At 34.1% G+C, this 14,012-nt stretch overlaps 1 protein-coding gene across 1 annotated transcript; it reads left to right on the top strand.

Moving 5' to 3' along the window:
• LOC122521973 lies at nucleotides 1-4,055 on the top strand. Its single transcript, XM_043642735.1, has 5 exons — nucleotides 1-378; nucleotides 444-2,058; nucleotides 2,205-3,178; nucleotides 3,431-3,764; nucleotides 3,811-4,055. Exons 1-5 carry the CDS (start codon nucleotides 1-3, stop codon nucleotides 4,053-4,055), a joined length of 3,546 nt encoding a protein of 1,181 aa, XP_043498670.1.
• The last annotated feature ends 9,957 nt before the right edge of the window (nucleotides 4,056-14,012 follow it).

Genomic DNA, 14,012 nt, shown 5'->3' with positions numbered 1-14,012 from the left:
ATGTCGAAGTCACAGAATAACACTACGATTGCTGAACTCAAGGAGAAGTGCAAAGAATTAGGATGTAGCACTTCAGGAACGAAAACCGAATTAATACAACGGTTGAGAGAAGTTGATCCGTCGGAAGCGTGGGCTCAGAAGAACGTAACAAATACAGCTCCACGCGTTGTGTGTGAAGAAGTAAGATTCCCTGATGCTGAAGATGTAGGGAGATTTTTGAATGATAATTGCGAAGAAGAAGTTAGAAGAAATGATAAGCATTTACTGGAGGAAGAATTGAAACTCGTACGACGTGAGTTAGAATTGGTTAGAAGTCTTCGCGGTGCAGTATTAGTACAGAGCGACGACAATTGGTTGAAACGCAAGAACAAAGTTACAGTAATCCAGATTTTAGAGAAAGGGTTGATATAAGGCTTGTTGCTGACCTTTTGAATGTTTTTAAGGGAGAAATGGGTGAATACGAAAATTGGGAAAGACAGCTGAGAATGTTACGAGCAACATATAGTCTCAACGATAATCAAGTGCGTATGTTAATCAGCATGAGATTAAAAGAGAAGGCACTTGAATGGTTCTATTCAAAATCAGATTATGTCACAATACCCATTGAGGAATTGCTAGCCGATTTAAGAAGCACATTTTGTCATCGGCAAAATCGTATAGTTCTACGAAAAATTTTTGAAGAGCGTGTTTGGAGAAAAGATGAGTCATTTCGTGAGTACGTTCACAACAAGGTGATACTCGGAAACAAAGTTCCGATTCATGAAGATGAAATTGTAGATTATATCATCGAAGGTATTCCAGATGCAAATCTTAAAAACCAAGCTAAGATAAATAGGTTACGAACGAAGGCAGATATCCTAGAAGCTTTCGAAGGAGTGACCTTGCAGGAAAAGAATCGAATTCCGGGTGATACGAGATTCGTTAGAAGACCTTACAACATGAAGAATTGGAATACAGGAGGGTGGAAATCTACGAAGCAGACAAGAAGTTGTTTTATTTGTGGATCATTTGACCATATGGCTGATAGTTGTCCAAAGAAGAAGGAAGGACCAACGTGCTACAATTGCAAAGAGCGAGGACACATTGCATCGAATTGTCCGAAGAAATATCCCGTAGTAAAAGAAAGTTTAAACACATTTAGAATTCAAGAAAAGAAGTGCGTTATTGACGTTCGAGTGAATAATTGTTGCATCAAGGCATTGATTGATACAGGTAGCGATATATGTCTTATGCGTTTTGATCAATACATAGAGTTAGGATCTCCACGGTTAATGGATAGAGAATTGAAATTTAGTGGTGTAGGTGGAGGCACAAATACAACAATAGGTGAATACTATGCACGGTTAACAATTGACAATAATTTATATGTAGTTCTAATGCGTGTAGTACCGAATACAGTTATGAGTCAAAAGTTGATATTAGGAATCGATTTTCTCAGTACGGTCGATGTAGCAATTAAAGACGGAAACGCTATTATTACACCGAAAGCAGGTAACGATTTAGATCGCTCAGAAATATTTAAAATAGATCTTATTGAAAAGTCTCTGGAAATAGAAGTAGATCATGTAAACGATGTTAAATGTCAACAAGAAATTAAGAATTTAGTTGCTGATTATAATCCTAGGAAAACAAAAGATATCGGTGTTAAAATGTCTATCGTAGTTAAGGATAACGAACCGGTATATCAAAGGGCGAGACGGCTTTCCCAATCCCAAAAAGATATTGTAAATCAACAGATACAAGAGTGGATGGAAGAAGGTATCGTACAACCATCTCTTTCTGAATATGCAAGTCCGATAGTTTTAGTGGAAAAACGAGACGGTTCATTTAGATTGTGTGTTGATTATAGAAAATTAAATCAAAAGATAGTTAAAGATCGTTATCCTTTGCCTCTTATAGAAGATCAGTTAGATCAGTTGCAGGGCGCTAATTACTTTAGTACTCTTGATTTAAAGAATGGATTCTTTCACGTGTCGATAGAAGAAGAAAGTCGAAAATACACCGCGTTTATAGTTCCTGATGGACACTATGAATTTTTAAAAGTTCCTTTTGGACTTTGTAATTCGCCATCCGTATTTCAAAAATATATAAATGCAGTTTTTAGAGATTTGACTCGCCAGAAAATAGTATTAACATATTTAGATGATTTGATTATACCATCAATTAATAGTGATGACGGATTAAAAGATTGAAAATCGTGTTAGATACTGCTAGTCAAGCAGGTTTGCAGATAAACTGGAAGAAGTGTTCCTTTTTACAAAGTAGGGTCGAATTTCTAGGCCATATAATAGAGAATGGAAGGATACGACCATCTGAACGTAAGACTGAGGCTGTTAAAAATTTTCCCACGCCAACGAACATTCGACAGGTTCAAAGTTTTTTAGGTCTAAGTGGCTACTTTAGGAAATTTATACCACATTATTCGTTAATAGCTAGACCGTTGACAGATTTGTTGAAATTGGATGCTAAGTTTACGTTTGGTGAGGAACAAGAGAACGCATTCATTCAATTGAAAGAAATATTAGTCGAGAAACCGGTGTTGAGTTTGTATAGGGTTGGTGCAGAGACACAGTTACACACTGACGCGAGTATGCATGGGTATGGAGCGATATTGTTACAAAAGAGCGAGAAAGATAACGCGTGGCACCCTATTTTTTATGCTAGTGGTAAGACTACACCGGCAGAAAAGAAATACACAAGTTACGAGTTGGAAGTACTTGCAATAATTAAAGCGCTTAAGAAATTTAGAGTTTACCTATTGGGAATTTCTTTTAAAATTATTACGGATTGTCGCGCTTTTGCTCTTACGATGGGAAAAAAAGATTTATGCGTGCGAATTGCTAGGTGGGTTTTCTTTTTACAAGATTTTAATTATGTTATCGAGCATCGTCCAGGAAAAAATATGCTGCATGTAGATGCTTTAAGTCGTCAGCCGTTACCATCTTGTATGATTATTGAAGAAAGTAAAAATGGATTAATGAATCGCTTAAGACAGGCTCAGCGGAGCGATAGTGATGTACAAAAAATAATAGATTTAACTAAAGACGGAAAAATTAATGGATACGAAATGCGAGGAGATTTGTTGTTCAAAGAAGTTGATGATGATTTTAAATTAGTAGTTCCGAAACAGATGTGTTTACAAATAATTCGTCAAGCGCATGAGGTTGGTCATTTTTCTGTAAGTAAAACAGAGGCATTAATTCGAAAAGATTATTGGATTCCAAATGTTAAAATGAAATAGAAAATGTTATTCGAAACTGTGTTGCGTGTATATTAGCCGAAAGTAAACAAGGTAGAAAAGAAGGATATCTGAATCCCATAGATAAAGGGGAAGTGCCCCTTGATACCTATCACATAGACCATCTAGGACCGCTGCCTTCTACAAAGAAGAGTTATCGACATATTTGTAGTTGTAGATGCTTTCTCAAAGTTTACCTGGCTTTATTCAACAAAAAGTACTAGTTCGTCTGAAGTAGTGATGAGACTGCGAAAACAAGCTGCGATTTTTGGCAACCCACGGCGTATTATTTCCGACAGAGGAACTGCGTTTACCTCTGCCGAATTTAAAAACTATTGCACTGAAGAACGCATTGTACATTCTCTTATTACGACTGGTGTGCCGAGAGCAAACGGACAAGTAGAGCGTGTTAACCGAACATTAATACCACTGTTAACAAAATTATCTGATACATCGAAAGAAGAATGGTATAAATATTTAGATACGGCTCAACAGTTTTTGAATATAACTTTACATAGGAGTATTGGTATGTCTCCATTTCATTATTGTTCGGAACAAAACCCGTTTTAAAGAAGATTTGCAGATAAAAGAAATGATAGAATCAGAATTGATTAGTATGTTTGAGGATGAGCGTAATGAACTACGAGAGCGTGCGAAAGAAAGTATTAGTAAAGTACAGAGGGAAAATCGCAAAACGTTTAATAAAAAAAGAGTCGAAGCTAGGGTTTATCGCGACGGAGATTTGGTTGCAATAAAGCGTATGCAACAAGGACCAGGCCTGAAGTTAGCGAATAAGTTTTTAGGACCGTTACGATAATAAAAGAAATGCGTAACAATCGTTATTTAGTACGAAGAGTTGGAGAGCATGAGGGTCCGTTGCAAACATCCACAGCAGCCGATTATATAAAACCGTGGATTAGTGAAGAAGGTGATATGTCTGACAGTGAGAGTGAGAGTGATATATCCGATAACGAGCGTGTGTGTGAAAATTTCAATGTAGTATGTATGCATGTTCTGTAATGTTCAATGTAGTATGCATATATGTTCTGTAATGTTCTATTCGGAGAGGGAACATTCGTTTTCAATAAAATCCTGTATGTATGTATTGTTCGAGGACGAACAAAAATTTTCAGAATGGCCGAGTGAAGGATAGGAAATAAAGAAAAGAAACTTTCTCTTCGGGAATATCCGGCATTCGTTTGTTTGGGCGATACCACGTGAGAATGCGTTTCATGTTTCGTCGCATGGAAACCACTCGATGTTTCTCGTATATAAATAGATGAATATTTGAGAGGGACCGAGGGGTTTCTATAGCGATAAGAGGAATATAAAAGAGAAGCGTTTCGGTTCGAACCGAGTTCAGTGTAAGTCCAGCTACGGTATAATCAAGTTTTTGTGTTATATTAATAAATTGTTACTTCTGATCGCACTCCTCACTATTTTTTATAATTTAAACATCCTACAAGAGCTTTACAATGACCATGTTATAACATTTAAGAATTTGTTAGTTTTTAATCTATTAAGGTTTTTGTGTAAAAAGTTCTTCTTTTTTTTAGACACTCTATGTATTTCAAATACTTTTGATTTAATATCATGTTGTTTAGCATTAAAAGAGCTTTAAAATGACTATGTTATCAATATTAAAATTCGTTAGTTTACGAGTAATTAAAGTGTTTGTTTACAGATTCCTTTTTTTTTTAGAAAAACCCTATATATTTTAAATACTTAAGTTTTAATTTAGGTTGTAGTGCATTAAAAGTGCCTTTCAATTACCATGTTTTAACATTTTAGAATTTATTAGATTTCGATTTATTAAAGTTTTGTGTACAAAGTACTTCTTTTATTTTAGACACTCTATGTATTTAAAATACTTTGCTTATCATCATATTGTAGAACATTTAGAGAACTTTAAAAAAAAATATTTTGAAACATTTTAAAATTAGTCAGTCTTTTAGAAAAAAAGTTTATGTGTACAGCATTTTTCTTTTTTTTTAGAAAAACCTACAAATTTAATAACTTAGTTTGCATAAGATTTTAGAGCATAAAGAGCTTTAAATGACAATATTAAAACATATAAATATTTGTAAGTTTTCTAGTATTTGAATCTTTGTATAAAGATTCCTTCTTTTTTTTTAAAAACACTATATTTTCAATACTTAAGTTTTAAATCAGGTTGTAGAGCATTAAAAGAGCTTTTAAAATGACGATAGTATAACATTTTAGAATTTGTTAGTTTTAGAGTTATTAAAGTTTTTGTGTAAAAAGTACTTTTTTTTTTTTAGGCACTATATGTATTTTAAATACTTTGCTTAACATCAAGTTGTTGGGCATAAAAAAATTGTAAAAATGCCATTTAAAAACATTTTAAATAAGTCAGTCTTTGAAAAATTGAAGTTTATGTCTACAGATTTTTCCTTTTTTTTTAGAAAACCTATAAATTTTTAATACTTAAGTTTAGCATAAGATTTTATAGAATTTACAGTGCTTTAAAATGACAATATTAAAACATTTTAAAATTTGTTAGCTTTCGAGTATTAAAGCTATCGTGTACAGACACCTTCTTTTTTTAAAAATCCTATATATTTTAAATAATTATGTTTCCATTCAGTTTTTAAATCATAAAAGAGCTTTGCAGTGACCTTGTTATAACATTTTAGAATTTGTTAGTTTTCCAGTTAATAAAGTTTTGTGTAAAAAGTACTTTTTTTTTTTTAGACACTATGTATTTTAAATACTTTCCTTAAAGTCATGTTGTTTAGAATAACAGAGCTTTAAAATTTCTATTTTATCTATTTTAAATAAGGTAGTGTTTGAAAAATTAAAGTTCATGTGTACAGCTTCTTTCTTTTTTTTTTAGACACTCTATGTATTTCAAATACTTTTGATTAATATCATGTTTTTTTAGCATTAAAAAAGCTTTAAAATGTCTATTTTAAACATTTTAAAATAAGTTAGTATTGAAAAATTAAAGTATATGTGTACAGATTTTTCTTTTTTTTTAAGAAAACCTATAAGTTTTAAATACTTAAGTTTTAAATCAGGTTGTAGAGCATTAAAAGAGCTTTAAAATGACAATGTTATAACATTATAGAATTTTTAGTTTTCGAGTTAGTAAAGTTTTTGTGTACAAAGAATTTCTTTTTTTTTTAGACACCCTATGTATTTTAAATACTTTTGCTTAAAATCATGTTGTTGGTCATTAAAAGAGCTTTAAAATGGCTATTTTAAAAAATTTTAAAATAAGTTAGTCTTGAAAAATTAAAGTTTATGTGTAGAGATTCTTTCTTTTTTTTTTAGAAAATATATAAGTTTTAAATACTTAAGTTTTAAATCAGGTTGTAGAGCATTAAAAGAGCTTTAAAATAACAGTGTTATAACATTTTAAAATTTGTTAGTTTTCGCGTTATTAAAGTTTATGTGTAAAAAGATCTTCTTTTCTTTTAGACACCCTATGTATTTTAAATACTTTTTCTTAAAATCATTTTGTTGGTCATTAAAAGAGCTTTAAAATGGCTATTTTAAAAGATTTTAAAAAAATTTAGTCTAAAAAAAATAAAAGTTTAAGATTACAGCTTCTTTCTTTTATTTAGAAAACATATAGGTTTTAAATACCTAAGTTTTAAATCAGGTTGTAAAGATTTAAAAGAGCTTTAAAATGACTATGTTATAACATTTTAGAATTTGTTAGTTTTTGAGTAATTGAAATTTTTTTGTACAAATTCCTTCTTTTTTTAAAAACCCTATATATTTTAAATACTAAATTTTTATTCAGGATGTTGAGCATTAAAAGAGCTTTAAAATGACCATGTTATAACATTTTAGAATTTTTTAGTTTTCGAGTTATTAAAGTTTTTGTGTACAAAGAACTTCTTTTCTTTTAGACACTCTATGTATTTTAAATAGTTTTGCTTAACATCATGTTTTTTGGCATTAAATGAGCTTTAAAATGTCTATTTTAAAACATTTTAAAATAAGTTAGTATTGAAAAATTAAGTTTATGTGTACAGCTTTTTCTTTTTTTTTTAGAAAACCTATAAGTTTTAAATACTTAAGTTTTAAATCAGGTTGTAGAGCATTAAAAGAGCTTTAAAATGACCATGTTATAACATTATAGAGTTTTTTAGTTTTCGAGTTAGTAAAGTTTATGTGTACAAAGAATTTCTTTTTTTTTAAACACCCTATGTATTTTAAATACTTTTGCTTAAAATCATGTTGTTGGTCATTAAAAGAGCTTTAAAATGGCTATTTTAAAAAATTTTAAAATTAGTTAGTCTTGAAAAATTAAAGTTTATGTGTAGAGATTCTTTCTTTTTTTTTATAAAATATATAAGTTTTAAATACTTAAGTTTTAAATCAGGTTGTAGAGCATATAAAGAGCTTTTAAATGACAATATTAAAACATTTTATAATTTATTAGTTTTCGAGTATTTAAAGTTTTTGTGTACAGAATCCTTCTTTTTTTTAAAGAAACCCTATATATTTTAAATACTTAAGTTTTAATTTAGGTTGTAAAGCAATTAAAGAGATTTCAAATAACCATATTATAACATTTTAGAATTTGTTAGTTTTCGAGTTATTGAAGTTTTTGTCAACAAAGTACTTCTTTTCTTTTAGACACTCTATGTATTTTAAATACTTTTGCTTAACATTATGTTGTTAGGAATTCAAAGAGCTTTAAAATAGCTATTTAAAAACATTTTAAAATAAGTCAGTCTTTGAGAAATTAAAGTTTATGTGTAAAGTTTTTTTTTTTTTTAGAATCCCTATAAATTTTAAATACCTAAGTTTAGCATAAGATTTAAGAGCATTTAAAGAGCTTTAAAATGACAATATTAAAACATTTTAATATTTGTTAGCTTTCGAGTAATTAAAGTTTTTGTGTTCAGATTTCTTTTTATTTTTAATAAAACCCTATATATTTTATATACTTAAGTTTTAATTTAGTTTGTAAAGCATTAAAAGAGCTTTACAATGACCATATTATAACATTTTAGAATTTGTTAGTTTTCGAGTTATTAAAGTTTTTGTGTACAATGTTCTTCGTTTTTTTTAGACACTTTATGTATCTTAAATACTATAGCTTAACATCAGGTTGTAGTGCATTAAAGAGCTTTAAAATGGCTAATTTAAAAAATTTTTAAATAAGGTAGTATTTAGGAAATTAAAGTTTATGTGTACAGCTTCTTTCTTTTTTTTTAAACTTTCTATGTATATTAAATACTTTTGCCTAATATCATGTTGTTGGGTATTAATAGAGCTTTAAAATGGCTATTTAAAATCATTTTAAAATAAGTCAGTCTTTCAAAAATTAGAGTTTATGTGTACAGCAATTTTTTTTTTTTTTAGGAAACCTATAAATTTTAAATACTTAAGTTTATCATAAGATTTTGGAGCATTTAAAGAGCTTTAAAATGACAATATTAAAACATTTTAAAATTTGTTAGATTTCAAGTATTTAAAGTTTTTGTGTACAGATTCTTCTTTTTTTAAAAAAAACCCTATATATTTTAAATACTTAAGTTTTAATTTAAGTTGTAAAGCATTAAATGAGCTTTAAAATGACAATATTAAAACATTTTAAAATTTGTTAGCTTTTGAGTAATTAAAGTTTTTGTGTTCAGATTCCTCTTATTTTTAATAAAACCCTATACATTTTAAATACTTAAGTTTTAATTTATTTTTAAAGCATTAAAAGAGCTTTACAATGACCTTGTTATAACATTTTTGAATTTGTTAGTTTTCGAGTTATTAAAGTTCTTGTGTACAAAGTACTTCTTTTCTTTTAGACACTCTATGTATTTTAAATACTTTTGCTCAACATTATATTGTAGGGCATTTAAAGAGCTTTAAAAAGACTATTTGAAAACATTTTAAATTAGTCAGTCTTTGAGAAAATAAAGCTTATGTGTAAAGTTTTTTTTTTTTTTAGAAAACTATAAATTTTAAATACTTAAGTTAAGCATAAGATTTAGGAGCATTCAAAGAGCTTTAACACGTTGACTTCCATGTCACCCGTATTCGGGTAACAGCAAAAGTTCTCATCAGGCCACATCACCCATATTCGGGTGACAGCAAGAGTTCTCATCGAGCCGTTTTCCCTTTACTTCCGTGGCTCCTTTCAAAGGATTTCTGAACATATTTAGATAAGTATTTGACAGGAGATAATATACTGTTGAATATTTTTAAAAATCGTTTATTACAAAATTATTTTTAGTGCAAAATATTAAAGCATTCGCTGCAAAGTTGCGGTTGACCAGGGCAGCTTGGACAAAATGTAGTAGGTTTTCTAAGATTTGATCGTGCCTTTGATGTCTCCAGTTCTTCTTTTTTATTTGCGTAACACCGTTGCATGCGCGTCTAAGGCTTTTCCCCAAATTATTTCTGCGAACGGTGATGCAATGCGTATTTCGTCGAACCGAAAGAACGGTTAAATCTTCAGGATTTGTTTATTTCTATTTACGCATTCTTGAACCTGGAGTCAGCCTCGATTTATTTAGTTTTGTTGTGCATATCTCTTAGTTTCTAATACCAGCAAGTTTATGATTTCGTCATCGACGAACAAGCTAAACACCTCATACGGATTTATATCGTCAGGTAATTGCTTATTCAGACCGCCTGTTTCTTGAAAAGAAAATTATATTTACCGACAACTAAATTAACTCCATTCACTCTGTTTGTTGAGGAAATAAATTAAAAAATAAATTAAAAAGGGTAACGAGCACCTTGCAGTTGCCGTGGTCAGAGTTTAAGTAATTTTGTGAAAAATAGGTGGTGGCCACGTGTTGCTGTAATGAGTTTTCTGAGACGTTTATTGTCTATTGAGAAGACTTATGAGCCGTCGGGATTGTAATAATCCGGTGAGAAGACTTTAGAGATTGTATTAATCTCTTGAGATCCTGAGTAACGGAACGTGATCAAGAAAGAAAAACTGAGAAGACTTTTGAACTCGTCGTAACCGTTTTAGAAATTTGAATGTACTGACTGCCGGAAAAGACGGCGTTAAGAAGATTCTTCTAGGGAATGCTGGGAAAAGAGGCGTGTCTTCATCACGTAACAACTGTCACGTGGCGTCGTCTGATTTGAATGCTCTTTCCCGAACATTCCGCCCGCCATCAGCAACAGGGTTGATGATTAGTTAGAAGTCCCTTTGTTGATTCACTGGAAGCACGGCGAGCTTAGCGATCGGCCTGGTGAGTGTGGTGGTTGCCGTTTTGAGAGACACAACCCTGGTGAGTCCGTCTTCCCCTGGCAACAGCTTGAGTACTCTGGCCATGGGCCATTTTCCTGGAGGCAACCACTCATCTGTGAGCAGAACTAGAGAGCCGACTTGTATGTTGTTGTGAGGGTGCCTTTACTTTGAGATGGCTTGCAATCGCTGTAAGTATTAAATTGACCACAAGCGCCAGAACTGCTGCATCCGCTGTTGGATGAATTGCCATCGGGACAGCCGATTGACCGAGACGTCTAGAAGTTAGTGTTCGAGGACCGCATTGAGAGCGATCCCAATGAGAAAATGACCTGGGGTTAGCACTGTCGTGTCCTCAGGGTCATCGCTGAGTGGTTCGAGAGGTTTTGAGTTGAGAATGGCTTCTATTTGAGCGAGGAGCGTGGATGCTTCTTCGTAGGTGAGTAACGTATCTCCGACCGTGCGCTCGACGTGGAACTTCAATGATTTGACTGCCGCTTCCCACTTACCACACATGTGGGGCGCGGCTGGTGGGTTAAAGTGCCACTGTGTGTTGTCTTGCGCCAGTAGTGCGGAGAACTTGAGATGTCCAGGTGAGCTGTCTGTGAAGCATCGCTTGAGTTGCGCCTCCGCGCCCAAAAAGTTGGTTCCGCAATCGGAATAGAGAGCCGATGGAGTCCCGCGTCTTGAGGTGAATCTTCGGTACGTTGAGATGAAGCCTTCCGAAGTGTAGTCGGAGACCACCTCAAGGTGAGTAGCCGATGTTGTGAGACAAACAAACACGCAGATCCATCCTTTGTATGTTTTTGCCCCGCGGCCTCGCCATGTTTTGAGCGTGAGTGGTCCAGCGTAGTCGATGCCCGTGTGAGAGAAGGGGCGTGATGGTGTGACACGCGCCAGAGGTAGTTGGCCCATCAGCTGCTAGGCACGGATCCCCCTGTGGCGAGCACACATCACACACCTGAAAATATGAGATTTGACTGGGGCTCGACCACCGACGATCCAATAGAGCTGTCTGATAAATGCTAGAGTTGTCTGAGTTCCTCCGTGCTTCGTCCTTTTGTGAGCGTGAGCAATGATAAGTTCTGAGAGTCTTGAGGTCCGGGGAAGGATCGCAGGATGTTTCGTGTCATACGAGAGCTCTGATCTTCTGAGAAGACCGCCCACTCTGAGCACACCTTCATTGTCGATGAAGGCGGTGAGTCGGCTGAGTGGGTGTGAGCTTAGCAAGTAAGATTGTTGTCTGAGCAGAGCGAGTTCATCCTGGTAGTATGCTGCCTGAGTTGCCTTGACCCAAAGAGTCGTGAGTCTTCCAGATCGGCAGCTGAGATGAGAATTGCTGGAGTTGAGTCAATCCTCCGTGAGAGTTTCTTGATTGCTCTGCGACAGAGTGAGGTGACCCTGAGTAACTTTTTGAGTGTCGAGAGCTTGTAAATGAGATCCCAGTGATATTCAGGAATGGACCGTACTGAGTGATGTGGAACACTTGCCCGAGTTTCCTGAGCACATATATCATCTGGAGCTTCATCAGGTTGAGCAGGCCATGAGTCTTCCGAGTGAGTCATCCATGGTCCCGTCCACCATAGTGTGTGTTCTTCAAGCTGATCTGTGGTTATTCCACGCGATGCACAGTCAGCTGGATTTGAGGTTCCTGGTACATGCCTCCAATGAGCAGTCTTTGTGAGATCCTGTATCTTGCTTACGCGGTTGCGAACGTAATCCTTCCACTTGGAGGGGTGACCTTGATCAATTTGAGTGTCACTTGAAAGTCCGTCCACAAATGTATGTTTGTAACAGTCATGTTTAAAGTAGCGTAAACATGTTTGATTAGCGTGGAGAGTAGCAGCGCTGTTGAGAGTTCTAACCTCGGGATGGTTAGCTGTTTGAGTGGAGCGACCTTTGTTTTTGAGCAAACGAGTGAGACGTTAGCGCCAGTGGACGGTGAGTTGACGATCAAATACACAACGGCTCCCATTGCGAATTAAGATTCATCAGCGAATCCGTGCAGTTCAACCGTTGACTGAGCAAACGTGTTGAACCACCGCGGGATTGCGAGTCTGGCCAGACTAGTGAGATCCTGTCTAAAGAAGAGCCATTGAGTTGTGAGTTGTTCTAGGAGTGCGTCGTCCCAGTTGAGAGTGTGCAACCAAAGAGATTGAAGAAACATCTTCGCTCTGATGATAACTGGTGACGCGAATCCGAATGGATCAAATATTTGTGCTACTTCTGATAAGACCAGGCGATTCGAGAATCTGGTGAGATGAGTCGGCGAGATGGCTGAAAAGTTGAATGTATCTTCCTGAGATGACCAGCGTATTCCCAGGATTTTGATGTCGCATCTGTCAAATGAGATGTCTGAGTCCTTGCAACTTTTAGAATGGAGCTCCGCCAATAGCTGACTAGATGTGGAATGCCACTTAGCCAGTAGGAAGCCGCCCGCGTGGCACAGCCGTATGAGTTGATGAGCAGTCTGAATCAGGTCTTCTACTGAGTCTGCTCCCCCGAAAATATCATCGACGTATCGACCGTGGGTAATTGGTTCCACAGCGAGGTGGTAATTTAACCTTCATCTTCCACTAGTTGAAGCAGAGTTCTTACTGCCAAGAACGGAGCTGACTTGGTTCCGTATGTAACCGTGGTGAGTAGGAAGTGAGATTCTTTGAGCTTTTCATCTACCCACAATATTCGCTGGAGATCCCAATCGTCTAGGTGTATCTTGATCTGTCGATACATCTTCGTGATATCCGTGGCGAACAGATATTTATGGCGTCGTATCCAGATGAGCAGGTCGAAGAGATTGAGCATCAAATTTGGACCAGCGTGCATGAGATCATTGAGAGAGTATCCAGTGGAGGTTGTGCTTGAGCCGTTGAAGACAACTCGAAGCTTAGTGGTTAAGCTGTCTGGTTTGAGAACTCCGTGATGCGGCAGATAGTAGTGTGGTCTTCTTAATGTTGAGTTGTCTTTGAGAAATTAAGTTATGTGTAAAGTTTATTTTTTTTTTTTAGAAATCCTATGTGTAATAAATACTTATGTTTAGCATAGATTTTAGAGCATTTACGAGCTATATAATGACAATATTATAACATTTTTAAGATTGTTTTCGAGTAATTGAATTTTTGTGTACAGAATCCTTCTTTTTATTAAAGAAACCCTATATTCTTAATACTTAAGTTTTAAATCAGGTTGTAGAGCATTCATAGAACTTTAAAATTACAACGTTATAACATTTTAGAATTGTTAGTTTTCGAGTTATTAAAGTTTTGTGTACAAAGTACTTCTTTTTCTTTTTATACACTTTATGTATTTTATATCCTTTTGCATAACATCATAATGTAGGGCATTCAATGAGCATTAAAAGTGCTATTTAAAAACATTTTAAAATAAGTCAGTCTTTAAGAAAATAAAGTTTATGTGTACAGCATTTTATTTTTTTTTAGAAAACCTATAAATTTTTAATACTTAGTTTAAAATATATTTTAGACATTTAAAGAGCTCTTAACAATGCCAATATTAGAACATTTTAATAAATATGTTAGTTTTCGAGTAATTGAATTTTTGTGTACAGATCCATTCTTTTTTTTTAAA

Source organism: Polistes fuscatus, unplaced genomic scaffold (genome assembly GCF_010416935.1).
Source record: "Polistes fuscatus isolate 324 unplaced genomic scaffold, CU_Pfus_HIC Scaffold5, whole genome shotgun sequence".
Lineage (NCBI taxonomy): Eukaryota > Metazoa > Arthropoda > Insecta > Hymenoptera > Vespidae > Polistes > Polistes fuscatus.
The sequence above is the reverse complement of the archived record's forward strand: the minus strand, read 5'-3'. Positions and strand labels throughout refer to the sequence as shown.

What these genes read in the sequence shown, in the direction of transcription:
- LOC122521973 (XM_043642735.1), top strand. Translation starts at nt 1, where the DNA reads ATGTCGAAGTCACAGAATAACACTACGATTGCTGAACTCAAGGAGAAG. An exon ending in AACGCAAGAACAAAGTTACA is followed by an intron (nt 379 to 443) that starts GTAATCCAGATT and finishes AATGTTTTTAAG; the next exon opens with GGAGAAATGGGTGAATACGA. An exon ending in AACTTTACATAGGAGTATTG is followed by an intron (nt 3,765 to 3,810) that starts GTATGTCTCCAT and finishes CCCGTTTTAAAG; the next exon opens with AAGATTTGCAGATAAAAGAA.